At 75.5% G+C, this 14,756-nt stretch overlaps 1 protein-coding gene across 3 annotated transcripts in view; it reads right to left on the minus strand.

Moving 5' to 3' along the window:
• DNAH2 (dynein axonemal heavy chain 2) overlaps positions 1–14,756 on the minus strand; it is a 136,138-nt gene that overhangs the window by 35,902 nt on the left and 85,480 nt on the right. For all 3 annotated transcript variants that reach the window (XM_050933445.1, XM_050933446.1, XM_050933447.1), the window contains exons 53-60: positions 13,780–13,865; positions 11,956–12,086; positions 11,349–11,498; positions 10,777–10,944; positions 10,534–10,694; positions 9,324–9,463; positions 8,655–8,787; positions 5,543–5,682 (exon numbers count right to left, since the gene is read on the minus strand). In XM_050933445.1, coding sequence (XP_050789402.1) covers positions 5,543–5,682; positions 8,655–8,787; positions 9,324–9,463; positions 10,534–10,694; positions 10,777–10,944; positions 11,349–11,498; positions 11,956–12,086; positions 13,780–13,865 — 1,109 coding nt within the window. The remainder of the gene's footprint in view (positions 1–5,542; positions 5,683–8,654; positions 8,788–9,323; positions 9,464–10,533; positions 10,695–10,776; positions 10,945–11,348; positions 11,499–11,955; positions 12,087–13,779; positions 13,866–14,756) is intronic.

Here is a 14,756-nt window from a genome sequence, read left to right on the forward strand (position 1 = left end):
CCCCCCGTGTCCGGACAGATCCCCTCAGCTCCCTCCGGGCCACCCCACGGAGACCCCCCCCCGCGTCCGGACAGATCCCCTCAGCTCCCTCCAGCCCACCCCGGAGAGACCCCCCCGCGTCCGGACAGATCCCCTCAGCTCCCTCCGGCCCACCCCAGGGAGACCCCCCCCCGCGTCCGGACAGATCCCCTCAGCTCCCTCCGGCCCACCCCGGGGAGACCCCCCCCCCGCGTCCAGACAGATCCCCTCAGCTCCCTCCGGGCCACCCCGGGGAGACCCTCCCCTCGTCCGGGCAGATCCCCTCAGCTCCCTCCGGCCCACACCAGGGAGACCCTCCCTGCATCCGGACAGATCCCCTCAGCTCCCTCCGGCCCACACCAGGGAGACCCCCCCTGCATCTGGACAGATCCCCTCAGCTTCCTCCGGCCCACCCCAGGGAGACCCCCCCGCGTCCGGACAGATCCCCTCAGCTCCCTCCGGGCCACCCCGGGGAGACCCCCCCCCGCGTCCGGACAGATCCCCTCAGCTCCCTCCGGGCCACCCCGGGGAGACCCCCCCGCGTCCGGACAGATCCCCTCAGCTCCCTCCGGCCCGCCCCGGGGAGACCCCCCCGCGTCCGGACAGATCCCCTCAGCTCCCTCCGGCCCGCCCCGGGGAGACCCCCCCCCGCGTCCGGACAGATCCCCTCGGCTCCCTCCGGCCCACCCCGGGGAGACCCCCCCGCGTCCGGACAGATCCCCTCAGCTCCCTCCGGGCCACCCCAGGGAGACCCCCCCCCGCGTCCGGACAGATCCCCTCAGCTCCCTCCGGGCCACCCCAGGGAGACCCCCCCCGCGTCCGGACAGATACCCTCAGCTCCCTCCGGCCCACCCCGGGGAGACCCCCCCACGTCCGGACAGATCCCCTCAGCTCCCTCCGGCCCACCCCGGGGAGACCCCCCCCCCCGCGTCCGGACAGATCCACTCAGCTCCCTCCGGCCCACCCCGGGGAGACCCCCCCGCGTCCGGACAGATCCCCTCAGCTCCCTCCGGCCCACCCCGGGGAGACCCCCCCTGTATCCGGACAGATCCCCTCAGCTCCCTCCAGCCCACCCCAGGGAGACCCCCCCCGCGTCCGGACAGATCCCCTCAGCTTCCTCCGGCCCACCCCGGGGAGACCCCCCCTGCATCCGGACAGATCCCCTCAGCTCCCTCCGGCCCACCCCGGGGAGAACCCCCCTGCATCCGGACAGATCCCCTCAGCTCCCTCCGGCCCACCCCGGGGAGACCCCCCCGCGTCCGGACAGATCCCCTCAGCTCCCTCCGGCCCACCCCGGGGAGACCCCCCCGCGTCCGGACAGATCCCCTCAGCTCCCTCCGGGCCACCCCAGGGAGACCCCCCCCGCGTCCAGACAGATCCCCTCAGCTCCCTCCAGCCCACCCCAGGGAGACACCCCCCCGCGTCCGGACAGATCCCCTCAGCTCCCTCCGGGCCACCCCGGGGAGACCCCCCCACGTCCAGACAGATCCCCTCAGCTCCCTCCGGCCCACCCCGGGGAGACCCCCCCCCCGCGTCCGGACAGATCCCCTCAGCTCCCTCCGGCCCACCCCGGGGAGAACCCCCCCCCGTCCGGACAGATCCCCTCAGCTCCCTCCGGCCCACCCCGGGGAGACCCCCCCCGCGTTCGGACAGATCCCCTCAGCTCCCTCCGGCCCACCCCGGGGAGACCCCCCCCGCGTCCGGACAGATCCCCTCAGCTCCCTGCGGCCCACCCCAGGGAGACCCCCCCGCGTCCGGACAGATCCCCTCAGCTCCCTCCGGCCCACCCCAGGGAGACCCCCCCGCGTCCGGACAGATCCCCTCAGCTCCCTCCAGCCCACCCCAGGGAGACCCCCCCCCGCGTCCAGACAGATCCCCTCAGCTCCCTCCGGGCCACCCCGGGGAGACCCCCCCGCGTCCAGACAGATCCCCTCAGCTCCCTCCGGGCCACCCTGGGGAGACCCCCCCACCTCCGGACAGATCCCTCGGCTCCCTCCAGCCCACCCCGGGGAGACCCCCCCGCGTCCGGACAGATCCCCTCGGCTCCCTCCGGCCCACCCCGGGGAGACCCCCCGCGTCCGGACAGATCCCCTCAGCTCCCTCCGGGCCACCCCAGGGAGACCCCCCCTCGCGTCCGGACAGATCCCCTCAGCTCCCTCCGGCCCACCCCGGGGAGACCACCCCCGCGTCCGGACAGATCCCCTCGGCTCCCTCCGGCCCACCCCGGGGAGACCCCCCCGCATCCGGACAGATCCCCTCGGCTCCCTCCGGCCCACCCCAGGGAGACCCCCCTCATCCGGACAGATCCCCTCAGCTCCCTCCGGTCCACCCCAGGGAGACCCCCCCCTCGTCCGGACAGATCCCCTCAGCTCCCTCCGGTCCACCCCAGGGAGACCCCCCCCCGCGTCCGGACACATCCCCTCAGCTCCCTCCGGGCCACCCCAGGGAGACCCCCCCGCGTCCGGACAGATCCCCTCGGCTCCCTCCGGCCCACCCCAGGGAGACCCCCCCCCCCGCATCCGGACAGATCCCCTCGGCTCCCTCCGGCCCACCCCAGGGAGATCCCCCCCCCCGCGTCCGGACAGATCCCCTCGGCTCCCTCCGGCCCACCGCAGGGAGACCCCCCCCACGTCCGGACAGATCCCCTCGGCTCCCTCCGGCCCACCCCGGGGAGACCCCCCCGCGTCCGGACAGATCCCCTCGGCTCCCTCCGGCCCACCCCAGGGAGACCCCCCCCCGCGTCCGGACAGATCCCCTCAGCTCCCTCCGGCCCACCCCAGGGAGACCCCCCCGCGTCCGGACAGATCCCCTCAGCTCCCTCCGGCCCACCCCAGGGAGACCCCCCCCCGCGTCCAGACAGATCCCCTCAGCTCCCTCCGGCCCACCCCAGGGAGACCCCCCCGCGTCCGGGCAGATCCCCTCAGCTCCCTCCGGCCCACCCTGGGGAGACCCCCCCGCGTCCGGACAGATCCCCTCGGCTCCCTCCGGCCCACCCCAGGGAGACCCCCCCCCCCGCGTCCGGACAGATCCCCTCAGCTCCCTCCGGCCCGCCCCAGGGAGACTTCTCCACGTCTGCGCAGATCCCCTTGGCTCCCACTAGCCCACCCCCGGGAGACCCCCCCCGCGTCCGGACAGATCCCCTCAGCTCCCTCCGGCCCGCCCCAGGGAGACTTCTCCACGTCTGCGCAGATCCCCTTGGCTCCCACTAGCCCACCCCCGGGAGACCCCCCCCGCGTCCGGACAGATCCCCTCAGCTCCCTCCGGCCCACCCCCGGGAGACCCCCCCCGCGTCCGGACAGATCCCCTCAGCTCCCTCCGGCCCACGCAGGGGAGACCCACCACGTCCGGGCAAAACCCCTCGGCTCCCTCCGGCCCACCCCCGGGAGACCCCTCCGCGTCCGGGCAGATCCTCTCGGCTCTCACCAGCCCAGCACAGCGGAGACCCCCCGCGTCCGGACAGATCCCCTCAGCTCCCTCCGGGCCACCCCAGGGAGACCCCCCCGCGTCCGGACAGATCCCCTCAGCTCCCTCCGGGCCACCCCAGGGAGACCCCCCCGCGTCCGGGCAGATCCCCTCAGCTCCCTCCGGCCCACTGCAGGGGAGACCCCCACGTCCGGAGAGATCCTCTCGGCTCCCTCCGGCCCACCCCCGGGAGACCCCTCCGCGTCCGGGCAGATCCTCTTGGCTCCCTCCGGCCCACCCCCGGGAGACCCCCCCGCGTCCGGGCAGATCCTCTCGGCTCTCACCAGCCCAGCACAGCGGAGACCCCCACGTCCGGGCAGATCCCCTCGGCTCCCTCCGGCCCACCCCAGGGAGACCCCCCCGGGTCCGGACAGATCCCCTCAGCTCCCTCCGGGCCACCCCAGGGAGACCCCCCCACGTCCGGACAGATCCCTCAGCTCCCTCCGGCCCACCCCAGGGAGACCCCCCCGTGTCCGGACAGATCCCCTCAGCTCCCTCCGGCCCACCCCAGGGAGACCCCCCCGCGTCCGGACAGATCCCCTCAGCTCCCTCCGGCCCACCCCAGGGAGACCCCCCCACACATCCGGACAGATCCCCTCGATTCCCTCCGGCCCACCCCAGGGAGACCCCCCCGCGTCCGGACAGATCCCCTCATCTCCCTCCGGCCCACCCCAGGGAGACACCCCCCCCCGCATCCGGACAGATCCCCTCGGCTCCCTCCGGCCCACCCCAGGGAGACCCCCCCCCCGCGTCCGGGCAGATCCCCTCAGCTCCCTCCGGCCCACCCCAGGGAGACCCCTCCGCGTCTGGGCAGATCCTCTCGGCTCCCTCCGGCCCGCCCCTGGGAGACCCCCCCCCCGCGTCCGGACAGATCCCCTCAGCTCCCTCCGGCCCACCCCAGGGAGACCCCCCCCCCGCGTCCGGACAGATCCCCTCGGCTCCCTCCGGCCCGCCCCAGGGAGACCCCCCCTGCATCCGGACAGATCCCCTCAGCTCCCTCCGGCCCACCCCGGGGAGACCCCCCCCCGCGTCCGGACAGATCCCCTCAGCTCCCTCCGGCCCACCCCCGGGAGACCCCCCTGCATCCGGACAGATCCCCTCAGCTCCCTCCGGCCCGCCCGAGGGAGACCCCCCCCCCGCATCCGGACAGATCCCCTCAGCTCCCTCCGCGCCACCCCAGGGAGACCCCTCCGCGTCCGGACAGATCCCCTCGGCTCCCTCCGGCCCACCCCAGGGAGACCCCCCCCTGCATCCGGACAGATCCCCTCGGCTCCCTCCGGCCCACCCCAGGGAGACCCCCCCCCCCGCATCCGGACAGATCCCCTCGGCTCCCTCCGGCCCACCCCAGGGAGACCCCCCCCCGCGTCCGGGCAGATCCCCTCAGCTCCCTCCGGCCCACCCCCGGGAGACCCCTCCGCGTCCGGGCAGATCCCCTCAGCTCCCTCCGGCCCACCCCAGGGATACCCCCCCACGTCCGGACAGATCCCCTCAGCTCCCTCCGGGCCACCCCGGGGAGACCCCCCCCTCGTCCGGGCAGATCCCCTCGGCTCCCTCTGGCCCACCGCAGGGGAGACCCCCCCCCACGTCCGGACAGATTCCCTCGGCTCCCTCCGGCCCACCCCAGGGAGACCCCCCCCTCGTCCGGACAGATCCCCTCGGCTCCCTCCGGCCCACCCCAGGGAGACCCCCCCCACGTCCGGACAGATCCCCTCGGCTCCCTCTGGCCCACCGCAGGGGAGACCCCCCACGTCCGGACAGATCCCCTCGGCTCCCTCTGGCCCACCGCAGGGGAGACCCCCCCCCCACATCCGGACAGATTCCCTCGGCTCCCACTAGCCCACCCCAGGGAGATCCCCCCCTCGTCTGGACAGATTCCCTCGGCTCCCACTAGCCCACCGCCGGGAGACCCCTCCGCGTCTGGGCAGATCCTCTCGGCTCTCACCAGCCCTGCACAGGGGAGATCCCCACGTCCGGACAGATCCCCTCGGCTCCCATGCCCCCCGGTAGGATCGGGCCCTCGGCTCCCCAGCCCGTACCCCGGGGGCCGGCCCGCGGGACTCACTTCTTGTAGCCCGAGACCAGCTCCAGGTAGTTGGTGGGGGTGACGTAGTTATGGCGCCTGAGCTCCAGCAGCATCTTCTGCGAGTAGGAGGCCACGGACCAGTGCATGGTCACGAAGATCCGGGCCACCTTCCTGTGGATCTGGGGGAGCAGGGGGGCTGGGTCAGCCGAGGGGTGGGGGCGCCCAGCCTGGGTGGGGACGGCAGAGGGGGAGCGGGAGGGGAGGGGGCGCCCAGCCGGGGTGGGGACGGCAGAGGGGGAGCGGGAGGGGAGGGGGCGCCCAGCCGGGGTGGGGGCGGCAGAGGGGGAGCGGGAGGGGAGGGGAGAGGCGCCCAGCTGGGGTGGAGATGGCAGACGGGGAGGGGGCGCCCAGATGGGGCCCGGTCAGCGGGGGGGGGGGCGCCCAGCCTGGGTGGGGACGGCAGAGGGGGAGCGGGAGGGGAGGGGGCGCCCAGCCGGGGTGGGGACGGCAGAGGGGGAGCGGGAGGGGAGGGGGCGCCCAGCCGGGGTGGGGACGGCAGAGGGGGAGCGGGAGGGGAGGGGGCGCCCAGCCGGGGTGGGGGCGGCAGAGGGGGAGCGGGAGGGGAGGGGAGAGGCGCCCAGCTGGGGTGGAGATGGCAGACGGGGAGGGGGCGCCCAGATGGGGCCCGGTCAGCGGGGGGGGGCGCCCAGCCTGGGTGGGGACGGCAGAGGGGGAGCGGGAGGGGAGGGGGCGCCCAGCCGGGGTGGGGACGGCAGAGGGGGAGCGGGAGGGGAGGGGGCGCCCAGCCGGGGTGGGGGCGGCAGAGGGGGAGCAGGAGGGGAGGGGGCGCCCAGCCGGGGTGGGGGCGGCAGAGGGGGAGCGGGAGGGGAGGGGAGAGGCGCCCAGCTGGGGTGGAGATGGCAGACGGGGAGGGGGCGCCCAGATGGGGCCCGGTCAGCGGGGGGGGGCGCCCAGCCTGGGTGGGGACGGCAGAGGGGGAGCGGGAGGGGAGGGGGCGCCCAGCCGGGGTGGGGACGGCAGAGGGGGAGCGGGAGGGGAGGGGGCGCCCAGCCGGGGTGGGGGCGGCAGAGGGGGAGCGGGAGGGGAGGGGAGAGGCGCCCAGCTGGGGTGGAGATGGCAGATGGGGAGGGGGCGCCCAGATGGGGCCCGGTCAGCGGGGGGGGCGCCCAGCCGGGGTGGGGGTGGCAGAGGGGGAGCGGGAGGGGAGGGGGCGCCCAGCCGGGGTGGGGGCGGCAGAGGGGGAGCGGGAGGGGAGGGGAGAGGTGCCCAGCTGGGGTGGGGGCAGCAGAGGGGGAGGGGGCGCCCAGATGGGGCCCGGTCAGCGGGGGGGGCGCCCAGCCTGGGTGGGGACGGCAGAGGGGGAGCGGGAGGGGAGGGGAGAGGTGCCCAGCTGGGGTGGGGGTGGCAGAGGGGGAGGGGGCGCCCAGCCGGGGTGGGGGTGGCAGAGGGGGAGGGGGAGGGGGCGCCCAGATGGGGCCCGGTCAGCGGGGGGGGGGGGGGGCGCCCAGCCGGAGGCTCCTGGGTCGGGTTCCAAGCCCAGGGGATTCTGGGAGGCAGAACTGGGACCGGGACCCTGACCCCCCCGCCAGGCCAGGCAGCACCCAGCACCGACTCTGAGCACCGGCTCCTGCGGCCGATCTCCCAGGACCCCCGGTCTGACCCCCAGCACCCCCCCGTGTGGCTCTCACCTCCGGCAGGGCCCCCGGCGCCCCCAGTGTGCAGCTCTCACCTCCGGCAGGGCCCCTGGAGCCCCCCAGCACCCCCCGCGTGTGGCTCTCACCTCCGGCAGAGCCCCCAGCCTGCCCCCCAGCACCCGCCGCGTGCGGCTCTCACCTCCGGCAGAGCCCCCAGCCTGCCCCCCAGCACCCGCCGCGTGCGGCTCTCACCTCCGGCAGGGCCCCCAGCCTGCCCCCCAGCACCCCCTGCGTGTGGCTCTCACCTCCGGCAGGGCCCCCAGCCTGCCCCCCAGCACCCCCCGCGTGTGGCTCTCACCTCCGGCAGGGCCCCCAGCCTGCCCCCCAGCACCCCCCGCGTGTGGCTCTCACCTCCGGCAGGGCCCCCAGCCTGCCCCCCAGCACCCGCCGCGTGCGGCTCTCACCTCCAGCAGGGCCCCTGGAGCCCCCCAGCACCCCCCGCGTGTGGCTCTCACCTCCGGCAGAGCCCCCAGCCTGCCCCCCAGCACCCGCCGCGTGCGGCTCTCACCTCCAGCAGGGCCCCTGGAGCCCCCCAGCACCCCCCGTGTGCAGCTCTCACCTCCGGTAGGGCCCCTGGAGCCCCCCAGCACCCCCCGCGTGTGGCTCTCACCTCCGGCAGGGCCCCCAGCCTGCCCCCAGCCTGCCCCCCAGCAACCCCCGCATGTGGCTCTCACCTCCAGTAGGGCCCCTGGAGCCCCCCAGCACCCCCCGCGTGTGGCTCTCACCTCCAGCAGGGCCCCCAGCCTGCCCCCCAGCACCCCCCGCGTGTGGCTCTCACCTCCAGCAGGGCCCTCAGCGCCCCCCAGCACCCGCCCGTGTGGCTCTCACCTCCGGCAGGGCCCCCAGCCTGCCCCCCAGTACCCCCCGTGTGTGGCTCTCACCTCCGCTAGGGCCCCGAGCCTGCCCCCCAGCACCCCCCGCGTGTGGCTCTCACCTCCGGCAGGGCCCCCAGCCTGCCCCCCAGCACCCCCCATGTGTGGCTCTCACCTCCGGCAGGGCCCCCAGCCTGCCCCCCAGCACCCCCTGCGTGTGGCTCTCACCTCTAGCAGGGCCCCCGGCGTGCCCCCCAGCACCCCCCTGTGTGGCTCTCACCTCCGGCAGGGCCCCCGGCGCCCCTGGCCTGCCCCCCAGCACCCCCCGCGTGTGGCTCTCACCTCCGGCAGGGCCCACGGTGCCCCCAGCCTGCCCCCCAGAACCCCCCGCGTGCGGCTCTCACCTCCAGCAGGGCCCCCGGTGCCCCCAGCACCCCCCGCGTGCGGCTCTCACCCCCGGTGCCCCCAGCCTGCCCCTCAGCACCCCCCGTGTGGCTCTCACCTCCAGCAGGGCCCCCGGTGCCCCCAGCCTGCCCCCCAGCACCCCCCGTGTGGCTCTCACCTCCGGCAGGGCCCCCGGCACCCCTGGCCTGCCCCCCAGCACCCCCCGCGTGCGGCTCTCACCTCCGGCAGGGCCCCCAGGTCCACGCCCTCGAGGTATTTCTCTGCCACCTCCAGCAGCGCCTGGTGGGGCCACTCGGAGAACCAGTCGATGGTCGTGCAGTTCACCAGCGCCGGGTACTGGCGGATCCAGTTCCTGGGGGCACGGGGGGCGCCAGGCTGAGCATGTCCCGCACCTCTGCCCCTCCCCTCGGACCCCCATCCCTGCCCTGCCCTGCCCCGCCCCTCCCAACCTGCCCCCCATCTCTGACCTGCTCCCATCCCTGCCCGGCTACCACCCCCTCCCATCCCTGCCCTGCCCCTCCCATCCTGCCCCCCATCCCTGCCCTGCCCTGCCCCTCCCAACCTGCCCCCCATCTCTTCCCTGCTCCCATCCCTGCCCAGCTACCACCCCCTCCCATCCCTGCCCTGCCCCTCCCATCCTGCCCCCCATCCCTGCCCTGCCCTGCCCCTCCCATCCTGCCCCCCATCTCTGCCCTGCTCCCACCCCGTCCCCATCCCTGCCCTGCCCCTCCCATCCTGCCCCCATATCTGCCCCGCTCCCACCCCACGTCCTCACTAGCCCCTGCCCCCACACAGCTGTGGGCTCCTAGCTCTGCTCCCCCCACCCGGCTGCCAGCGAGGCCCGAGCTGCCCGCCAGGGGGCGCTGCTGCTCCACGCCAGCCCCACACCTGAAGGGGTCCCCGATGGGGCTGAGGCAGAGCACCACGTGCAGGTTGTCCCGCACCCTCTCGATCAGGTAGCCGAAGAGGCTGTCGGCCGTCTCGGGGATCCCGTCGGCTCGGGCCGCGTCCAGGATCACGGACTGGATCTGACCACAGGGGAAGTGTTCGCAGCTGGGCACGGGGTCCTGGGCCGTGCCCCCTCCAAGGGGCCCGGGCCACTCACTCCCTCCAGCCACTGTGAGTGGCACCCACGCGCCAGCTGCCAGGGGGCGATTGGGACACTTCACACCAGCCACAGCTGTGTAGGAGCCCGGGGTGGGCTAGCAGGGGCTGCGGGTTGGGAGTGAGGGGCGTCAGCAGGGCTGGGGGGGCAGGGCTGGGCGGGCAGGGGCTGCAGGTCGGGAGTGAGGGGCACCGGCAGAGCTGGGGGGGCAGGAGGCCGCGGGTCAGGAGTGAGGGGCACCGGCGGAGCTGGGGGGGCAGGGGGCCGCAGGTCGGGAGTGAGGGGCACCGGCGGAGCTGGAGGGGCAGGAGGCCGCGGGTCAGGAGTGAGGGGCACCGGCGGAGCTGGGGGTTCAGGGGGCCGCGGGTCGGGAGTGAGGGGCACCGGCGGAGCTGGGGGGGCAGGGGGCCGTGGGTCGGGAGTGAGGGGCACCGGCGGAGCTGGGGGGGCAGGGGGCCGCGGGTCGGGAGTGAGGGGCACCGGCAGAACTGGAGGGGCAGGGGGCTGCGGGTCGGGAGTGAGGGGCACTGGCAGAGCTGGGGGGGCAGGGGGCTGCGGGTCGGGAGTGAGGGGCACCGGCGGAGCTGGGGGGGCAGGGGGCTGTGGGTCGGGAGTGAGGGGCACCGGCGGAGCTAGGGGGGCAGGGGGCTGCGGGTCGGTAGTGAGGGGCACCGGCAGAACTGGAGGGGCAGGGGGCTGCGGGTCGGGAGTGAGAGGCACCGGCGGAGCTGGGGGGGCAGGGGGCTGTGGGTCGGGAGTGAGGGGCACCGGCGGAGCTAGGGGGCAGGGGGCTGCGAGTCGGGAGTGAGGGGCACCGGCAGGGCTGGGCTGGCAGGGGCTGCAGGTCAGGAGTGAGGGGCACCGGCGGAGCTGGGGGGGCAGGAGGCCGCGGGTCAGGAGTGAGGGGCACCGGCACAGCAGTCCTGCAGCACACCCCTCGGCCCTGCCAGCCCCTTGCCCGTGGTGCCCGCAGCCTGGCGCCGGCGCCCGCACCTCCTCGAACTCGTCGGCCTTGTAGAGGTTGGGCACCTCCCCGGAGCTCAGGATGTTGTTGATGTCCTCCAGGAAGGAGTCGTCCATGAGCTGCGTGTCCACGAAGAGGAAGGTGGTGTGTTTCAGCTCCACGCCCGCCTGCCGGTACAGCTTCTTGATGTCTGGGGGGAGAGGCCGGGGGGCCGTCAGCTCACTGGGGGGCTGGCTGTGCCGGGGGGGCGGCTGGCGGGGGGGGGCACTCACCGTCTCTGAACTCCTGCTTGCGGTAGTGCTTGGTCACCTCGATCTGGAAGGTCTGGTCCTCGCAGATGGAGGAGGCCAGGCGTGCCAGGCTCTGGCGCCCGCTGCCCCCGATGCCCACCAGCAGCATGTTCCCACGCGGCTGGCCGATCACCCGCACGATCCGGGTAACTGCAGGGGGCACTGGTCAGAAGGGGGCACCCCAGGGCCGGAGCGGGCAGCCAACTGGCCACGCAAGTAGCCCCAAGGAGACCAAAAGGCTTGCATTGCATGCTGGGAGTTTGCCTCCACCGGAAGCGGAGGCTGCCCTCAGCTCCCTCCATGGCCCCCGAGCTGGGACAAAGATTTAACTCAGAGAGATCTCAAAGAGCCAGGGGCCAGGACTCCGGGTTCCATCGCTGCCCTGAGCAGCGTGCCTCAGTTTCCCCAGTGTGGGAGGGAGGGCAGGCCTGCTTGGCCACATGGGGCTCCCTCGGGGCAGAGCAGGTGTTGATCTGCAGCCAGGTGCCAGGGCTGGGCTGAAGGGGAGCCCTGGAGGCGCCTGGCAGGGGCACGGGGCGGGAGGCGTCGCTCACCGTGTTCGATGGCGTCGCGGAAGAGCACGAGCTGCATCTGCACCACGCCGGGCGTCTGGTTGTACTCGTCCAGCGCCCGCTCCATCTCCAGCTTCAGCGCCGCCAGGTCCACCAGGTCCTCGTACACCCGCGGCTCCCGCAGGAAGTCCCCTGCCAACGGGCAAGAGGGTCACTGGGGGCATGGCCCCTCCTCCACCCACTACCCCCCCTGCCCTCCCCAAGCCGGGGAGAGAACCCAGGAGTCCTGGCTCCCAGCCCCCCCTGCTCTAACCCACCAGCCCCCACTCCCCTCCCAGAGCCGGGGAGAGAACCCAGGAGTCCTGGCTCCCAGCCCCCCTGCTCTAACCCACCAGCCCCCACTCCCCTCCCAGAGCCGGGGAGAGAACCCAGGAGTCCTGGCTCCCAGCCCCCCTGCTCTAACCACCAGCCCCCACTCCCCTCCCAGAGCCGGGGAGAGAACCCAGGAGTCCTGGCTCCCAGCCCCCCTGCTCTAACCCACCAGCCCCCACTCCCCTCCCAGAGCTGGGGAGGGAACCCAGGCGTCCTGGCTCGCCGGCCCCGCGCTGTAGCCCCCAGCCCGCAGTGGGGTTTGGCACGCGGCACCCACCGAAGAGGGGCGGGCGCTTGCTGGGGCAGAGGTTGTGGAAGGTCAGGTCGAAGAAGGAGCCCAGCTTCTCGGTCAGGAGGCCAACGAAGGCGTCCTTGTCGGCCGAGTCCACCAGGCGGTCGGAGAAGACCCTGCCGGGAGAGGGGGCTGGGCTCAGGCACCGGGGGTCGCCCCCAAGAAGCTGGGAGGAAAGGGGCGCAGTGTGGCTGGGCACGGGGGGAGGGAAGGTGCCCGCCAGCACCAGGCCGGCAGTGCCCAGGGAGCTGGAGGGGGCACAGCGTGGCCGGGCGCAGGGGGAGGGAAGGTGCCCGCCAGCACCAGGCCGGCAGTGCCCAGGGGGCTGGAGGGGGCGCAGCATGGCCGGGCGCAGGGGGAGGGAAGGTGCCCACCAGCACCAGGCCGGCAGTGCCCAGGGGGTTAGAGGGGGCGCAGCATGGCCGGGTGCAGGGGGAGGGAAGGTGCCCGCCAGCACTGGGCCGGCAGTGCCCAGGGGGTTGGAGGGGGCGCAGCATGGCCGGGCGCAGGGGGAGGGAAGGTGCCGGCCAGCACCAGGCCGGCAGTGCCCAGGGGGCTGGAGGGGGCGCAGCGTGGCCGGGCGCGGGGGGAAGGAAGGTGCCCACCAGCACCAGGCCGGCAGTGCCCAGGGGGTTGGAGGGGGCGCAGTGTGGCCGGGCGCGGGGGGAGGGAAGGTGCCGGCCAGCACCAGGCCGGCAGTGCCCAGGGGGATGGAGGGGGCGCAGCATGGCCGGGCGCAGGGGGAAGGAAGGTGCCCGCCAGCACCAGGCCGGCAGTGCCCAGGGGGATGGAGGGGGCGCAATGTGGCCGGGCGCGGGGGGAGGGAAGGTGCCCGCTGACACCAGGACGGCAGTGCCCAGGGGGCTGGAGGGGGCGCAGTGTGGCTGGGTGCAGGGGGAGGGAAGGTGCCTGCCAGCACCAGGCCGGCAGTGCCCAGGGGCTGGAGGGGGCGCAGTGTGGCCGGGCTCGGGGGGAGGGAAGGTGCCCGCTGACACCAGGACGGCAGTGCCCAGGGGGCTGGAGGGGGCGCAGTGTGGCCGGGCTCGGGGGGAGGGAAGGTGCCCACCAGCACCAGGCCGGCAGTGCCCAGGGGGCTGGAGGGGGCGCAGTATGGCCGGGCGCAGGGGGAAGGAAGGTGCCCACCAGCACCAGGCCGGCAGTGCCCAGGGGGCTGGAGGGGGCGCAGCGTGGCCGGGCGCGGGGGGAGGGAAGGTGCCCGCCAGCACCAGGCCGGCAGTGCCCAGGGGGATGGAGGGGGCGCAGTGTGGCCGGGCGCGGGGGGAGGGAAGGTGCCGGCCAGCACCAGGCCGGCAGTGCCCAGGGGGTGGAGGGGGCGCAGCATGGCCAGGCACGGGGGGAGGGAAGGTGCCGGCCAGCACCAGGCTGGCAGTGCCCAGGGGCTGGAGGGGGGGCAGTGTGGCCGGGCGCGGGGGGAGGGAAGGTGCCTGACAGCACCAGGCCGGCAGTGCCCAGGGGGCTGGAGGGGGCGCAGCGTGGCCGGGCGCAGGGGGAGGGAAGGTGCCCGCCAGCACCAGGCCGGCAGTGCCCAGGGGCTGGAGGGGGCGCAGTGTGGCCGGGCGCAGGGGGAGGGAAGGTGCCCGCCAGCACCAGGCCGGCAGTGCCCAGGGGGCTGGAGGGGGCGCAGCGTGGCCGGGCGCAGGGGGAGGGAAGGTGCCCGCCAGCACCAGGCCGGCAGTGCCCAGGGGCTGGAGGGGGTGCAGTGTGGCCGGGCGCGGGGGGAGGGTAGGTGCCCGCCAGCACCAGGCCGGCAGTGCCCAGGGGCTGGAGGGGGCGGGGGGGCGGCTCTACCTGAAACACTCGTGGATCCACAGGCGGGTGAGGCTGGGCTTGGTATCGTGGAAATCCTTGTGCGCCCGCAGCATCCCCTGGAACACCTGTGCCGGGGGCGGAGCCTGAGCCGCCAGCTGGGACCCCCCCACCTGCTCGCCTGGGCCAGGCCCTTCACCAATGCAGGTCCCAAACGGAAACAGGCCCCAGGCCCCTGCCCCATTCCCCGCCCCCCTGAGCCAGCCAGTCCCTGCCCTGGGGCCGGGTGGGAGCCAGCGCCCCCTAGAGGGGACAGGCCCCTGCCCCATTCCCACCCCCCTGAGCCAGCCAGTCCCTGCCCTGGGGCCGGGTGGGAGCCGGCGCCCCCTAGAGGGGACAGGCCCCTGCCCCATTCCCTGCCCCCCTGAGCCAGCCAGTCCCCGCCCTGGGGCCGGGTGGGAGCCGGCGCCCCCTAGAGGGGACAGGCCCCTGCCCCATTCCCCACCCCCTGAGCCAGCCAGTCCCGGCCCTGGGGCCGGGTGGGAGCCGGCGCCCCCTAGAGGGGACAGGCCCCTGCCCCATTCCCACCCCCCTGAGCCAGCCAGTCCCTGCCCTGGGGCCGGGTGGGAGCCAGCGCCCCCTAGAGGGGACAGGCCCCTGCCCCATTCCCTGCCCCCCTGAGCCAGCCAGTCCCTGCCCTGGGGCCGGGTGGGAGCCGGCGCCCCCTAGAGGGGACAGGCCCCTGCCCCATTCCCTGCCCCCCTGAGCCAGCCAGTCCCCGCCCTGGGGCCGGGTGGGAGCCGGCGCCCCCTAGAGGGGACAGGCCCCTGCCCCATTCCCCGCCCCCCCTGAGCCAGCCAGTCCCTGCCCTGGGGCCGGGTGGGAGCTGGCGCCCCCTAGAGGGGACAGGCCCCTGCCCCATTCCCCACCCCCCTGAGCCAGCCAGTCCCTGGCCTGGGGCCGGGTGGGAGCCGGCGCCCCCTAGAGGGGACAGGCCCCTGCCCCATTCCCACCCCCCT

Source organism: Gopherus flavomarginatus, chromosome 23 (genome assembly GCF_025201925.1).
Source record: "Gopherus flavomarginatus isolate rGopFla2 chromosome 23, rGopFla2.mat.asm, whole genome shotgun sequence".
NCBI classification, from domain to species: domain Eukaryota; kingdom Metazoa; phylum Chordata; order Testudines; family Testudinidae; genus Gopherus; species Gopherus flavomarginatus.